This window comes from Trematomus bernacchii, unplaced genomic scaffold (genome assembly GCF_902827165.1).
Source record: "Trematomus bernacchii unplaced genomic scaffold, fTreBer1.1, whole genome shotgun sequence".
NCBI lineage: Eukaryota > Metazoa > Chordata > Actinopteri > Perciformes > Nototheniidae > Trematomus > Trematomus bernacchii.
In genome coordinates this window covers 14703291-14721419 of record NW_022987648.1, presented here as the reverse complement: position 1 = coordinate 14721419, position 18129 = coordinate 14703291, and the positions used below count along the sequence as shown (strand labels likewise).

The 18129-nt window shown below is 39.9% G+C and overlaps 1 protein-coding gene across 1 annotated transcript in view; it reads left to right on the top strand.

Annotated features, from left to right (window-relative positions):
* The window catches only part of LOC117485961 (ephrin type-A receptor 6-like), a 167844-nt gene that overhangs the window by 124088 nt on the left and 25627 nt on the right, over window positions 1-18129 (top strand). The window contains exons 6-8 of the mRNA XM_034134673.1: window positions 10125-10249; window positions 11622-11784; window positions 14390-14498. Of these exons, the coding sequence (XP_033990564.1) occupies window positions 10125-10249; window positions 11622-11784; window positions 14390-14498 (397 nt within the window). The remainder of the gene's footprint in view (window positions 1-10124; window positions 10250-11621; window positions 11785-14389; window positions 14499-18129) is intronic.

Here is an 18129-nt window from a genome sequence, read left to right as displayed (position 1 = left end):
TTCACCAATATGTGAGTTTGAAAGCTGACTGTATTCTGTTTAGCAATACTTTAGTCTAAAGCTAATAGTGATTAATTTATCAATTTAAATGGCAAATGATGAAAATAATCAGCTAAAAAATAAATGAAGGTGGCTTACACATAGAAAGCAGTGTAATGTGCATCATATTTATTGAATTTTGAACCAAACAAATTACATTATATAAGTATTGGCCGGACAATTAGCTCAACACATTATTTCCATAAGAATAAAAATGACAAGCCAAGTACAAGAAGGCTCAGGTATGTTTATAATGATTGGCTCTTTAACTAAGAGGATGAGTTTGTGTGCTTGTGTAGACATTATGGATGTGTGCATCTGCGATATAATGTTCGCAGGTGTTTGCTCGGCTGTGTTTGTTGGCAGGTTTGTTTAGCTGGCTTCCCATGGGGCACGGTGTGACCTGGGGCATCTGTTGCCCCCTGCCCATTTTCTGCCCTTCAGCACCCTCTTTTATCTTTGCCCATGACCTGTTGACGCTACCACACACACACACACACACACACACACACACACACACACACACACACACACACACACACACACACACACACACACACACACACACACACACACACACACACACACACACACACACACACACACACACAACACACACACATCACACACAACACACACACACACACACACACACACACACACACACACACACACACACAGAGAAAGTCATACATAGTAAAAAAACTCTGACTAGTTCAGATCAAACAATGAGAATACAAGAGGTGATTGTCATAAATACTAAATGTCTGAACTTTGACACATCTGCATTGTGCTTTGAAGTATAAAAGGTAGATTGACATGGTAACATAATATTAAGGCTTTTTTAGACTGATTTGCATTTTGGTATACTTTTTGTGGAGGACAATGATGAAGAGAGAGGTGATGAGGGTTAGGAAAAGTGAAAATGAGGTTAGAAGGGGGCATATTAGCACAGCTGGGCCCAGTAGGGAGATCTGTGCCCATGTTGGCCTCCTATCTGTTTATTTCTACTCAGGTTACAGCATACAAATATTCACCTGCTTAATATGGGTAACATTACATAGGGTGGGCTAGGGACAAAGTCATTTAGTTTACACCAACTTTGGGGACACGCGCAAAGGATTTGTGTGAATTACTTAAGCGATACGATGAAGTCCGATGTCATTGATATGCTTTTAGTACAATGCAAAATGGCCCAAAGGCATATCTTTTGACAAAGCATTGCAGGTCCTGACACCAGAAACAAGCATTATAAAAAAAAAAGGTAATTTGTTCAGGGACAGGGATGCATTTGGGGAGTTTGATATTTGTCATTTATTATGATTAACCACCCCCATGGATCTAGTGAGATTACCTTTCCTTAATAAGCTTTTCTTTATGTGTTGAAAATACGGGAGGGCTGCAATAACATGCCCTCAATGACGATGCTAACATGATATAGCAGATATATCTAGCATGTTAGCCAGCTAACATTGCTAATCAACACAAAAAATGCAGCTGAGACAAGAATTTCATTTTTTTTGCAGACCATTGAAGTGATTACAATTGTGGAGGTCTTGTAAACTAATGGACCAAATGATATGGCACCAGTCAAAGGCCATTGCCATACTGCAGTCTGAAGTATAGCTGATGGACAGATGTAAAAAAGTGTCTTTAAAAGTATTAAAATAGTTCGCCAAATATACTTTTGTGGCAGCTACATGGATGAGTATACCATAAGTCTATGTGGGAACCACTGGTGTTTTTGCACCTTTATTGAATGTCACAGAGCCCTTACAGGAATATCCATGAGTAAATTGTTACACTCTTTAAGACTAAAAATCTAATTGATAAGTCATTCATTCCACCAGTTAAGTTTGGAAGTCCTTCATTGAGCTGCCCACATCGACAGTATTATGTTTGGCAATATACTGTATATGATCAGCCAGCTCTTGTGAGCCCTTCAGGCATACAGTCAGTCACCTATTCACCAGTCAGCGTTAAGAATAGCTATTCCCCAGCATCGCTATTCAGCAGTGTTCAGAGCAGGTGGGGAGATTAGCTATTTCTACTCCAGAAAATGATTTATGCCCAGACTTTTATCTGGAAGCTTTTCCCCCCCCTGCAAAGATCATTTCCCCTGACTTCACCTCACAACGAGAACTATTTTAGGCATTGGCTCATTAATACAGAGTGATTGGATTCATTGTTCTGCAATCCTGATGGATGTTCTCTGAAGTTTTCTCTCTGTTAAATCCCACCTCAATCCCCTCATCAATCTAAGGGTTGAATTTTCTCCCAAGAATCCAGCCCCATTGTCTACTGAAAGTTAAATAAATCAGTTGCCAATGCCTTTTGTCTTTTCAATTCATTTGAATGAATTTGCATTAGCCTCACTCCATATAACCATTCATACAGTAACTCCTAACTTCAACCTGTGTAGACCTTTTACATTTTAACAACCATTGAAGAACCACTCAGCATCAGGTGTTACAGTTTATACCCCTTTTACAAAGAGTTTTCAAATATATTCAGATACACCTGAAAATATTGACAAGCTTTCTTTTATCAGACTTACTCTGCCTCTCATGAAACGCATAATACAGGACTTCATACCAGTTACCACGCATGCAATGGTTTGTACGTTCCTCTCATGTCAGACTGTTCGTTTTTTTCAACTGTGATTCAGTAAGTACTGTAGGAGTGAAATTAGCCTTTTAGTGCTCTGTCTCCATTCCGCAAATGTGCCTCTCTGAGCAATGGTCTTAATATTGATTAATCAGACGATTTTCTATTTCTTAAGTGTCAGTTTCTCCCACTTAAGTTGACTGGTTCTTTAAAATGCCCTCTAGTAAAAAGCGGTTGTGTACTCAACCAATGTAAGGCACTACACCAACAAAAGAAAAATATTACCTGGTACTAGAAACAACCCTGCAAAATGCAATTTCTTTGCTCCATACAAAACATGAAACTGTGACCTTTTTGTAGAAGTTGCAAGTGATTGGCCCAAACAAAACAGCATTACTCTTGTTTACTGTCTTCTTGTGCATTGTAAGTGCTTTTTAAAGCCCATGCTCTCTGCTGTATTCAAGCAATTCCTCATCACCCATTCACACAACACTGTATCAATTGTGTGGGCTATTTTAACTCCAGGATGGTTGACTTTGACAGCGGGTTGTGTACCAGTGGTGTGAGCTCTATAGGAAAGAAGGTTTTGCCACTCTGCCTGCTGTGTGTTCTGCTGCAGTAGGTCTGCTCAGGGTGCTATAGGAGGGTTGACTGCTATTTATACTGTACCTCCACTGCAGTGCCACTCCACTCCTCTCCACATGCACTCCTATACAGAGAGATTTTGACTGAAAGTTTTGATTTTGTTCAGATATGTATAGTGCTAACCATGTGTATGTGGCACATAGAATACATCTTTTCGACACAATGTTGGTTCCTGTATGTACATGTAAAGGAACGTGCAGAAACAGAATTTAAAGCATTTAGATCGTGTACATTCGTCTACTGAAACCCATAATCATAAATCGTCACCATCAAGTGCACCCTTGTTGTTAAAACTGAATTAAATATCGTAGAATCAATTCAAGTGAAATTATATGCAAGTGACAGGGTAGTCAATTGTCTACAGTTATATATGTCATTTTTGGAGTCATTTTGCAATCAATGTATTCAAAGTCTAAGGTATGAGGACATGTTGGAGAATAAACTAGATTGAAACCTACATAAGCAGCCTAATCCTGTATTGTAGAATACAAAAAATGTACTTTATCAACAATGGTGGATAAATAACCACCATTAGTGGTTCATTCAGGTGAATGAACCACTAATTCATTGATGGTTGGGTGTCTTACGGTGGCCAACCTACCAGTTAAATGCCAGTTTAACGTATGCAAGTGCAACTGTGTTTTATCAGATGGCACTAATCTGGAAGGAATGGCACTTCTTTTAGGTTTTTATTCTAAAAGAACATTATGCGCTTTGACATATGTGTCTGCCCATATCTTTGTCACTTTCCAATACTGAATGCTTGGTTTCAACCATAATGAACCTTTTAAGTAGCAGCCTGAGAAGTGGACAGGGTGTTAAGGACAGGGACCGGCAGGGAAATCAGCTGTCAGCGGCAGCATACTTCCGTTCTTCTCATTAATTACTTTTGGGGAAAGAGAGGTGGAGGCCAAATGAGTATTGATTGTGGTGGGCCAGTATGGGGTCGGTTTCACCAGCCTTTCTCACACGTCATTGCCTCTCCACGTCCCCATTAAGCGGGAACAAGAGGGATCTGTGGCAAACTGGGACCCTATTAAAGATGGGACCTCGAGTGTCAGACAGGCTCGCTAGCACACAAACCTTCTCCACGAGACATAGGCAACACTCCTTTTTGCTTCGTGTCTGTCTGTCCCTATTTCACTCCTTTTAGTGCAGAATGTCAATAAGGTTTAAATGTCACAGGCTGTTTGCAAGTCAAAGACCATCCAAAGTCAGACACTATAGGTTTCTTTGATTTGCCTCCCTTCTTTTCCTGTTACTTTCCCCACTACTATGTTCTTGTTTTACACTATCCTTTTTCAACCCAAAGCTACATAAATAGTGTGGAGGTAGCTCTTAACTTGCAGAAAGGTCTCTTTTTTTCTTTTCTCTTTTTCACTCCGCCTCTCTTATCCCTGCTTTTGTTGCGTGACTGATGATTTTAATTACCTGTTAACTCCCTGTACTCGGCAGATACACATGATAAATGGTCCGGGTGACTGTTGTATCCACCATCTGGATGGTGCAAAAGAGTCTTAGGAGCTTTTCTTTACTGTCATACCAGAGACAGCCACCACAGCAGGGGGGATTGCTGGTGTACCGAGGGGGAACAAGAAACTGTCCCAGTTTAGATCCAGTTGACAGCTATTTAGTGTCATAGGGGTCACATCCATTGTTTCCCTGTCTGAAACTGCAGGCAGCAACAATATGCCTCTAGAAAAAGAAGCCTGTATCACCACAGTGGGAAGAGAGATTGCTGTAGATGATTGGCCAGAAAATTGCAGCACTTTATATGGAGATTGTAGAGAAGGAGATGGAGGGAGGGATGTGGAGCTACCATAGGTGCACACAGTGGTATGGATTCAGTATCAGACATTATGTATCCAAGTGCTATGCAATGACCAGTATCATTTGTGAAGACCAAATCTCAAGCTCCCAAAAGTTCTTGAAGCAAACCTGCTGAAAAATTGCAAGCTTAGCCGAAACATCTTGGTTAGATGCATGGAAACCCTGTATGGGAATGGAAAGTCACCAATATGAAAGTTATTATTAACAAAGGCTGTGGCCAAAGGCGGATGTTTCATTTGACTGTTGGGGTGGACAGTAAACATGCAAGAGCAGTTCTGAAGGGGACACTTAAGGCGCCAACAAAAGCTGCGATCACAAACACACATAACATTGAGGTGTTTCTTTAGAAGAAGTGAAGTGAAGAAGAGGAAGAAGATATAATGTTATTAATCCGCAACAGAGAAATTACTTGTATCACATTGTCCATGGCTGTGTCCAAAATAACTGTCTTTGCTGTTTTTGTATTAAGTAAACAAACGGAATATTATATATTAATTGTGAGTTTTGGAGATACTGGAAGGATGATTTTAGAATGTTGGAGCCAGGCTAGCTCCTTCCACATCTTTGCAGTTTTTACGCTAAGCTAGGCTATTTACCTTTGTATCTCAAGCTCCATACTAAATGCACAGATATGTGAGATAGGTCTCAATCAACTAGTTCTCTTAAAGGACTCAAAATATAAAATTCCACGCATATCATGACGGCCCAACAAAAGGCATCATTTGCAGGGAGATTTGATTCTCTGATGGATGTCACAGAGGTCAGTGCAAATGAAGAAACAATTCCAATTATACTGCTTGATTAAGTTGAGCAGATCAGTCACTTATTTATAATTAGACTTAGACTTAACAATTGACTTGGCCCTCAGGTCTCCGTGGTGTTGTCTGTGTGTTTATTCATGGAGTTCATGGCAGAGAGCGATGACCCACAGTGCAATAGGAGTGACCTGCAGCATTAATGAAGGGTAACGATGATAGTCTCCAAAGCAGACCCCATGTCACTTCAGTGTTGTCTTGCGGTTTGAAAAGGAAGGCAAAAACAAAACCCTGGTTACACACAGACGTTCACATACACACAGATGTGACGCATGTGACAATGCTTACTTGGAAGTCCCAGCGGTAACATTGAAGACAACTTCAATTCATTCAATCTTCCCCTGAGTCCCCTGAAGCAACGATAAAGTGCTTTTGAAGTGCCCCACGTACCTGTCAATAGCAGCCAGGTGGCGTTTGGAATATATTTGAATTGTATTGAGCTGAGCTAATTTGAATCAGATGAGATTCAGGTGAATTGAATATTTGTACAGCATGTGTGTGTATGCATGTGTTTGTTCCATTTTGGGTCGCCCGTAAGACAAACACAAGCGGACACCTAGGAGAGAGACAGACATATCAATATGACTGTTGTAAACAAGATATATATATATATATTGTGTTTGTGTGTTTCTTTTTCACACTATCTCTCTATCAGCAGTGAATCAGTGGAGTGTTAGGACATCGTTTAAGCTCTTGCGCAGCATCAATACTGGCTCTATTGATTTTTTCAAACAGTTAATGGAAGCCTTTAGGGCAGGAAAGCTAATTAAAATCATATGCAGGTCAAGCTCATTTAAAGACTCCCCATTAGTTTATGTTTAGCTTAACCACGCTTGACTGGAAAATCCATCCATCGGGCATCTTAATTGACTGGTGTTTCTAATGGCTTTCCAATGCTCCTGAGTTCCTCTGGCACATTTCATGCTGCAGCTCTAATAACCCACATACACAATCGTTAAAGACTGTTGCTGCGTGTCCTGGATCCTCAAAGTGTCTTACCGATGCCCGCAGGCTGTGATGTGCTTCCTACTTCAACCTTTGGATATGTGCAACCTCAATGCTTAAACTTTCTCTCAGGAATATTGTTGTGTCCTGAATTGTAATGGGACCACATGAAGTCTATGCTTCCATCTCATGAGTCTTCATTGATTGTTTTATTAAACATGTTAACATTAGACAAGTAAATAAATCATTCATATAGACGTGTTTCCTCTCAGGTTTGGAGCCTTTCCTCTTAAACCTTTATTTATATAAATGTCTATTACATTACATCTAGATGATTACTTTATCAATTATTGAGACCAATGCTAATGCTGGGACAGTTTCTTGTTCCCCCTCGGTACACCTGCAATCCCCCCTGCTGTGGTGGCTGTCTCTGGTATGACAGTAAAGAAAATGTTTTTTATGTTTCGGAAAATGTCTCAATTAGAGTAACTATGGCTGCTGTATGATCACGGGGAAAATAAACATATGAGGGCTGTGTTATGATGTCGTGATGTGCAAGCTCAGCTGCCACATTTCCCGTTATTTTTCCTCCAACCAGCCGGCGGTTCTGCTTTTCCAACAAACATATTGTTGTTACACACGTCAGCTCTTCACTATTGTGTGTGTGGATATGTCTTTGCTTCCTGCAAACTGTGTTCCCTTGTTTACTTGCACAACTTGTGTGAGTGCGTATTGCAGTGCCTTGGGGGAGGTTGATTTGAATCTATGATTCAGAAGGAGATTGTATTTAGGCTGTGTTTATTGTTCCCTATCAGGGGCCAATATGATAACAGCAGATGCAAAGCATCTTGCTGTGTCTTAGTTTGATGCTTCCTCTGCATGACACTAGCCGCAAACCACACTGTCCTGCCACCACTGTTGTACCCAGCTGGCAAAGGCATCGCAGGAAACCTTGCAACGTCGCAGATTTAACAGAGTGGTTCATTATACAGAGTGAGATCAGATAAAATCCCCCTGAGATGAATTCTCTCTGCCACTGAGGAGCGACGCAGCAGAGGATAGGAGAGAGTTCTGAGCCAGATGGGCACATGAGAGGTTATATGTAATACAGTATCACCTAATAAGATGTCAGCAGCTTTAGGTTATTATAGAAATACTAATCCTGTTACTCTATACTCTCTTTTCAAGATAAAAACATACACATGCACTCGCATGACTAAACCCTTCATATACACATGTAAGCACTCAGTGCACACACCTCCTGACCTTTGAGGTTGCTGATTGCATTAATATTATTAGCTGTTTTCACTCACGCATGAGATTATGTTGTTCTATTTTTGCTAACATTTCAGACTACCTAGCACATTTTAAATCACACTAAGTGGGTGGTTATTAAGGATCAGCCATGCATTACAATGTATGTAATATAAAAGTGCTGGAAGCTGCACGGTGCTTTACACCTAACCCCTCCAGCCCTATTTCATCTCACACCACGTTTTGTTCACTTAAAATGATTATCCTGGGACAGTTTCTTGATTAAATGCATGTTTTAGTCATTTCTGTTCTCTGTCATCATGAGTTGCGCATTTCAATAATGTTTAAATAATGTGAGTAAAATGAGAGTTGGTTTACAAATATCCCTCTATTGCAGAAACAAACACAGTTTTATGTTTGCTTACGCACGTTTTGCACATTTCTCAATATTATACAAAACAATCTCAATGCAATTTTAGATTAAATATTTGTACCACAAATATGGGAACAAATCAAAATGTGTATTTAGAATACTTTGAATACATCCTCTTTGTAGTTCAACTTCCATGCACAACATGTGAGCATTTCTCTTCTTCCTCAAAACACAAGTCATTTTTAAAGTTCAATGTCTCCCATTCCCTCTGAAACCAAGTTCAAACCGCCTCTTTGACTTTCTACTTCTTATATACCCATAGTGAATGTCCTCCCACTCTGAGCGTGGAGTGAGATTTGGGGAAGGGAAGGGAAATAAGCAGCGGAGACAGAAAGTGAAACCATGTAGAGAAAAGAGGAGATAAAGCCAACAACAGATGGCAAGTGAAAAGAGAACAGAGGCAGGTGGTATAGAAGAGAGAAGAGCAAGTAAGAGAGGAATGAAGAGAACAGAGGTGTTTACTTTATATCATGTTAGCAAAAGTAAGTCTCTGGCTAACAAGCTCAAACCCATACAGCCCACAGCTCTCATGTCATATAGCCTCAGACCCCTAAGACGAGATTCTCCACCCTTAAAACCCTAAAACCCCTATTGCTAACTCCCCATACTTCCCCAAGATAAAGTGAAAACTACAGCACAAACAGATTTCCTAGAGACACTACTGTAGAATAAATTGGAAAAACGTGTCAGTGGCAACATTTTACTTCCTGAATACACATGAGAGAAGCAGGCCTACATGTATATCCACATAATGAGTCAGCTCTGTAATATTTAAGATATAATATACAATAATGGCTTTTGTGGCAGTTACATCTGCTGACCTCTCCTGGGAGCTCAGCGCAATTATTTACCCAGCAGACATTCATAGAGCAAAGCTAATGCAATTTATCCAAGAAAAGAAGATGTGGCTTTCTCAACTTATTTTCAATCAAAGATGATCTTATGGGAGAAAGAAATAGCTGTGTGGATCTTTTTTCCAAGTGACTTGAAATACCTACAACCTAGTTTGAAATGCAATAATTGAGTGTCAGCATGGATGTGTGGTAATTATGGCTGACAAGGTGGACGGGTGTTAATCTACTGTTTGCATTTCCATGTACAAACCTGGTCAACCCCTGCATTTCTTGTTATGCTATACAGCCTCATTGTATACTGTCGGCATCATTGAAAAGCTCCTTACTCTGTATTCAGTGCACGTTCTTGTCAAACTGAATGCTTGCTGAGGTCAACTGGTTCTCCCTAGATCAACAAGACTAAGAGTCTGCAGCCACGCTAGCTCTGTGAGGCTATGCTCAAGCTAAAGAGGGAAGAGGGAACCTTGCATCTTAAGAAACAATTATTTTTTTAATTCAAATGTTTGTATATTCGCACACATTTGAGGGACAAGGCTAAGATTGTTAAAAATGTATCAAGTGTGCGAACTGTTAACATCAAAGATATAAGTTGATTTTACTTTATTCATAGGTTAATCAACAAATGTGGTAGGACTCATATAATTATTGTGACTTTACAGTAAAGACATTTAAGCTTAAGCTGCATATGTTGTGTTCCAACAGGTCCGTCTCTTGTTGGGACTCTGAAGAAGGACTGGGCCTCTCCGAACAGCATTGCTCTCTCGTGGCAGCAGCCGGAACAAACACTGCAGGGCATCCTCGACTACGAGATCAAATATTATCAGAAGGTACAGTTACTTTTGCTGATGGACAGGTCCTGTCTAGAATATAAGAGCAGTAGTAGTTATAGATCAAGCAAGTGTGTGATATATGTTGAAGAACAATCATTTGAAATATTTGAGTTTAAACAAGAACATCTAGCTTAGACCAAAAAAACTCTTGGTTCCTTGCTTACTAGCTAACTAATTGTCACATGACACACTGTTGACGTTAGACTTCATTCCAATGGTTACCATAATGCTAACTGAATTTGTTTGCAATCCCCTTAAGCTTAACATTGGTATACTGTATGTTTATCTAAATGTCTTACGAAGGAGACTAAAAACTAGAAACAACTGGATTTGAATAGGTTTGATATCAAGACAACTAAAAACTTTTCCAATATGCATAACCTCTTATACTATAATTAAACATCATTTATGCCCATCATGTTATCTGGATTGCGCACTATATGGGCTTGTTTTCAAACACCTCTTCTAGAAATAAGTCCTTAGAAGAAAACAATAGTGCAATGGCTATTTGTAAATGAGGGGTTCAATTAATACAGATGTGCTGATTTTTGCAGAATGAGATGTGTATGAATAACCCAAACTAAATAAAGCTTTACCACAGTCATGCATCCAAAAGAGTTCAAATATATTGTGTAAGTCTCTAATAAAAATCACATTGTTCAAAAAATTGTTGGACAGATGTTTTTAGTTGTTAATATATGCTGTCAATATTGATCAGCAATTACAATTTGATATCTTAATATTGTATTTAGGTATAGTTTATTATTTTTTAGTACCCATGTTTGACATTCCCAGCCCTTTGCCATTTTGATTTGCAAGCGCAATCCTACTGCAGCACTTGGATATTCAACTAGGATAGCTAGGACCGCACTATGAGCAGCTGGATTTGGGCTGAGTTTCCTCAAAAGCCAACCACATCAGCTTCTATCATCTTATCAGTCAAGAGAATGGCCCTAACCATCCCTCCTAAGAGAACACACTTTGTTTTGTTTTGCTGCCGTTTAATGGTCCCATGGAACAAATACATTCTGTAGTACCAATTATATGATTATAATGCACTCTAAGTATGCTTCCAAGGAAAAATAATAACCCTTTTTAAAGCTGAATAGACAATTAATGTATGTTCATTATGCATAATTGTGTGCCAAGCATTACTTTTAAATGATAAAGCAGTACAACTCTCGATGATGGTAGTTTAATAAAATGATGTGTGAATCTTTCTAAAACCTGAGGGCAAGCCTTGTCACTGGTTGCACAAACAGCAAGTATTAGTGTTAATTGAGGTAAAGCTGTCCTTCAGGCACTAGATCATGTTTTATCTAAACCTGTCCTCAATTGCTTGGAATCCTTTTCCCTCTCTCCCAAACAGGAACATGAGCAGTTGAGCTATTCCTCAACACGCACCAAGGCTCCCAGTGTGATCATCTCAGGTTTAAAACCAGCCACATGGTACGTCTTCAGTGTTCGCACCCGCACGCCCGCTGGATACAGCTCCTACACCCCTAAATATGAATACAAAACTACAGGAGACTGTAAGTACCTGAAACCATCTGAAACATCTGTCTTGTCCTTCTTTGAACATGTGTATTGATTGACACCTTTTTCATAGCTAAATGATGTGACAGAACAAGAAAATCGTTTAAAGCATGTATTGGCGCCTCATCCTTCAAACGACTAGAAAGCACTTTTGGATTTAGGTTAGCATTATTTGTATGTACGTTTTAGGCTTAGGATCAGTTTAAACTTTTGCGTGAAAATAACAATTTAAGCAGAGGAACAGCATCAGCAGGCTGCAAGCAGCAGTTCAGGGTCAGATGAAGTTCATGTACCATAGCCTGGAGCAGCGCTCAGGGCAGCCTTCACCAAGCGCACAACAGCAAATAATAAGGCAGGATATGAGCCCACCAACAGCAGCATCCTGTCTAGCATCCAGACTTCTTCATAAACTTTGGAAAAGTACCCAATAAGGAAATAAATCATAGTATATGACAAAATCACAAATTATAGCATAGCACTGCAATGGTCCAACTTTGTTAAAATGCAGGTCAAGTTTCTCCACTCTTCAAATTCTTACAACATCATGCACATTGTTGCTGATATCTATCGTTTCTTATTTCACAGCTTATTATCACTTGGTATGAAATCAACTTATTCTTACTGTTTATTATGAACAACCTTATTTGGGGCCATAGAGACATTATAAAATGAACAGGCCTGGTATTACAGTTAATAAAACCTGTTAAAATAATCCACATTATTTCATCACAATTCCTGTGTGTTGTCATACTGTTTGCCTCTGACTTGGATTTTCTAGGAATATAGTTCAAGGACTGCAATGCTATTCAGATACATGGTAACGGAGGCATTTCAGAAACACATATTTCATGATTTTCACGGTGTAAGTCTTATAGTTCAGTGCTTTTAATGCAAATTAAATGCGAGTGTAATGCATTGTAATAATGTCAGGTGAGGGTTCATTATTGATTTCTAAAATGTATCCGTACTATTGTCGGGTCGCCTATCTGTTAACTGTGTTTACATTGCAACCCTAATCTTTCTACATCTACAATCCTACAGCGTGACTTTATATAGGTTGCATTCACCCTAAACTCTTTAAAGGTCAGGATATCAGTTACAATAGCTACTGAAATATTGAATACAATCCACAAGAGAGTCTGACAATAAAGCCTTGATGTTTGGAGTATTTTGAATCAATATTTTTCTGTGTGTCTGAGCAGTAGCTTTATTGCAAATCTCCTCATAAAATACAAAGGTCCAGCTGCCCTTTTATGTTGGTGCAGGTATTGTTGAGAGGTGATTTGGCTTGGCAGTGGCCCTCTCCCTTCCAAAGCTGCAGAGCTTTGCTTTATCTGCGGATCAGACGGTGCTCGGCCCAGCCTTTGTGTAGCCTGGCCTTTTATCTGAAAGAGAAAGCAGATTTGGCCTCTGTCGCTCTCTCCCTGCCTGTCAGTCTGCCTGTCCGCCTGTCATTCACTGTCCCATGCGCTCGTTTTTCCGACCGCCTGTCACTTCCGCCTCTCTCTTTCTCTCTTGTTTGTCTTTACCTCGCTTCTGTCACCCATTTTCCGCAGACCTCACCTTACATTCTCTATCCTGTCCTCTGCAACCTTCCTCTCTACCTCCACACACACACACACACACACACACACACACACACACACACACACACACACACACACACACACACACACACACACACACACACACACACACACACACACACACACACACACACACACACACACACACACCTCATTACAGCAGCAGCTTCAGTCCAACACATCTGCTTAGTTAGTGATGTGAAGAGTGTGTGAAGCTGCCGCCTGGGAGGATTGTCTCGTGTGATCTGGCCACCGCCACTTTCACTCTCCCTCCCTCTGAGTGGACTGTAATTACTTTTATCCAGCCAAACACACACACACACTCACACACACATTCTTGACACCCACATACTGTATAAACTCACACATGAGCCTCTCTCTTTGGGCTGGCGACCACGCAACCTGATCTCCAATTCATATTCATTAAGCGTGAAATATTATAGAAATAAGTTTGGTAATAGCAATCATCTTTCAATTATCTTGGATTCGTTAGCCTTGTGACAAGACACAGAAAAGGGAAAATCATGAATATCAAATGGGACCAATTTAACCAAATGATCATGGACTAAATCACAATTTCATGAATGAATAATATTAATTAAACAGCAGCAGGCATATGAATCATTCCAGTACCAAAGCTGACGGCGGGTTTTCTGCATTACAAAGAGCTGATCAGACGTCTCTCCGTAATATCTGCCTATGTACACGCTCTATGGTGCACTGATGGAGTAGATTATTGAAGATGATGTTGAATGAAAAATGTGCGCTTTCTTCTCACTTTACCCTGCCTCACGTCTAATTTACTTATTTTCTCTCCCCACTGCTTTTATCATCTGCACCTCGCTCTTTACACTGAACTTCTTAAACTTCCCGTTCCACATCGTTTTTCCATTCTCTCTTTTCCCACATCTTCCGGTTCTTCTTCTTCTTCGCCTTCCTATTCACCTCCCTTTTTGCTCAACCTTTCCTCTAATTCCTTTCCTCATAACTAACCTCTATTATTTTCTCTTTTCAGCATCAGACATTGCTTCGGACCAAGGCCAGGTGTTGGTCATCGTCACAGCAGCAGTCGGCGGCTTCACCCTCCTCGTCATCCTCACCCTCTTTTTCCTGATCACTGGAAGGTAAAGAGCACTTCACTATTCACTATGTATGCAAAGAGAGTCTCATTCATTGTGTTGCTACTTTAATGTGTGGCTTAATTTCAAACTGATGTACTTCCATGCATATTAAGTTCCTTTCTCTGATATATTGATACAAATATTTCTCTTTTTTTCTTGTCAGTGAAGTTTTATTGTAATGTAATGGTCTAAATCCTGTTGCTGAGTATTCTCAACTTTTAGGATTGTTCCATTCCCCATTGGATGATATAATCATCCAATGTAACTCTCACCTGTTTTTCTGTAAAGAGCCCTTATTTTTTTTAATGCTGTCAACTGCCCAATCCCAATGTCCACGCTGACCGAATGCCCGTTTGGAGGTGCGTTCCCTAAAGTCCAGAGGGTTTAAGCCTATACCATTGTTGAATCGTCTAATGCTTGAAGGCTCTAAAACAGACATTTCAAACCCTATGCACACTTACGGTAAGTCCGCATTTCTGCAGCCATTGCCTGAGGGAATTACCGACAATTGTGACATTAAACACAGGGTTACCAGAGGAAATCCAGAGGGGCTTGAGAACTAAAAGGTAAACAGAGTAGGAGACTCGTGACTACATTTTCCCAGAAAAAAACATGGAGGATTTAAAATGATGATCAAGATATCAGAGAAATGTAGGCATATGCTGCATTATAATACACTGCCATATTGATACCATTAAAGGTCCTTGCAGCCTCTCCCAGTCCCTCATGTTTTAGGGCTTAAAGGTGGGGTAGGTAATTTTGGAGAAACCAGCTCGAGTGCGCTAGAATTTGAAAATACACAGCCGGAAAAAATCTGCCACTTCCTTACAGAGCCCCTCCTCCAACACACACGAACGCGCACATGACCAATGAGGGCACAAGATAAGTTTGTGCACAGATGGAAGGCTGACAGGCAGGTAGGCCATCCAGTTATTTTAGCCGGGCCGATGATTGGTCGTGCTTTTTACAGTATTACGGCTTCCACAGATGACATTTTTTTATGGATTTTTTGTCAAAGCACTTAAGGTATTCATTGCTATCGGGATGTTAAGAGCATTCCATGGAATATAACAAAAAGTGTATCTCGAGCCGGTTTCTCAAACTTACCTACCCCACCTTTAAGGCCTTTGAAATTGGGCAATTATGTCATTGCAATTCATCTAAATCTACCACCAACTGAAAACTATAAAAGGTGTGGAGGAAACTTCTGTGTAGTAATGCATGGAGTCACCGACTCAGGAAGGAGACACGGTGAGAGTTGGAGCTTTGATGTCAAACACTGATGGGTTTATTCAGAGTATTCGGCCGGAGGATTCACATCACAAATCAAAGAGTCAGAGGTTCTGACTACACGGTAGAGATGCCACATCAATTCTGAAGAACCTCTCTCTATGCTAGACCTTTTAACAGGTTCACAGAGAGAAATCAACATCTCTGAAGGAGTAGACTAAACACTGAATCATCTGCGTCCAACGCTCATGGCCTCAAGGATTTCACATCCGAGAGCCCACAAACACCGATAAAGAAGTGCCTCAGTGTTCTCACAACAATTACCCTTCGTGCCAGTCAAGTTGACCGGTCTCACACTGGTGACAACAACACATATGGCACCAAGGCCTTTCCTTAGAGGAGATAACACATGTCAGAGTAAAAGGTTAGATATCTAGAAGAATTATTCCTTAACAAAAGGGACAATCCCAAAGTTTCAAAGGAAGCACATTTCACTTTCTTGTTAATACAACTTGCCAATGAGCTATCATTATGCCTGGGGTTTTACTGGATAGCCGTTTCAAAATGTCTGCTTAACAGGGTGACTTTTTGCTGTTCCTTTCTTTACCTAGAGTACTTTACAAGCTTTTGTATCTCCTTGCCTCGCAGTCAAGAACCTCAATATTTCCTCCAGTGAGAATATTAAAGAAGCTTTTATTATTTAAAAAAAATATGGATTATAGCTTCTTTAAAGATATTATTGTATTAGGCTTTTGTAACTGCACTCAAAGAAACAACTTGTAGGATTGACTTGATTAAATCTTAGCAAGTATTTGCACTTACTTTTTCTAAGTATATTTTACTGCTGTAATATCAAGTAGAACTTACTTTCCAGTATCAAGTAAAATGTACTTATCACCAGACGTAACATTTGTGAAAATATTAAGTAAATCTTACTTAATGTTTAAGTTACACGTTATATTTATTTGAACTAATTAAGTAAAGTCTAATTATTTTCTTCATGGACAGGAACATCACTGTTATCAAATTATTAAGTAAATATTATATATCTGTAATAGTTACTGTTATGAAGTAAATAAGTAGATTTTATCATATTTTTTCTGTTTAAAATGTTGAATTACTCATTTGTTTGAAGTTATATTACTCACTTTAATTACGTAATTGTTACTCATTTACTTTTGAAAAATGTTACCTAATAAATGTAATAATCTATGCATTTAATATACATTGAGCACAAATCACACAACTAAAATACAATACAATTCAACTTTATTTTGTCAACAATTCAATCACTATTAACCGACAACATTAACATTATAATAACTGCATGCAACATTAACATTATCTTATCAAAAAATACAAAATCTACTCCATCATAGATTTGGAGTGGTGCTTTTTAAACATTCAATACAAACGTTTCTTTACCTAAGGAGGGGGAAAAAACATATAACAGAATATGAATAGACGGCAACAACTGTAATCCGTGTGAGAGAGAGAAAGAGGGAGAAATGTTTATACGGAGAAAGAAAAAAATGGCAGAGGGGGGAGACAGAGATTGATACAGCTCCCTGAAACTGAGCAATTGCAACATGGACAGTGGAAGGATATGAAGAACACATTTTCCATGTCTTTAAGGCAGCAGGTTCACCTTCAAAGCTTGTACTTGTTAGGATTATGTTTTAAACAGGACCCAGGCGCAGGCAATGACTGAAGATGTTTAAATGGTTTATTGTTCGGAGACTCAGGCAGGTTTGGAGACTATGGAGGTCCGGAGTGGAGGTAGGCAGTTCAGGCTGGACTGAGAACAGGGCAGGCAGGTATGGTGAAGGAAGAAGCAGGCAGGTTGGCTGGAAGCTCTGGTGGCCGATGGCCGAGGGCTGAGGGATCGCACTGGAAGCACAAGGAGAAACTAATTACAAAAAAGTACAGAATAACACGCAGACAGGATAACTGAATTGAGCAGCCAGGAGGATGCAAAACCACTGGTGTAGAAAACAATCTGGCGGTGAGTTGCTGGGAGACTGGAGTAGATATGCTGTGTCTTGATTGGATTGATGAGGGACAGCTGAGCCGGTCGGCCAGGTGAGTGCAATCAGGCTGCTGCCTGCAAGGGAAACCACACCCCCTCCACACACACAGGGGAACAAACAGGGACACACAGGGACACAGTTTGGGCCGTGACAGTACTTTTGGGGTCAGCTTAATCCCATCCAGTCCGAGAAAAAGTTACATACAAGACATGAAAATGAAAGAATTTGCCCTAATTGCTCAGTTTGTGTACGGTATCTAGACAAATGTGTGTGAAGAGCACTCCAACTTTTAAATGAACAAGGACAATCTGAGTACAAGCATGTATTGACCGGCCTTGACCGCTGTGTAGATGATTCAATCTATAATGCTTTAT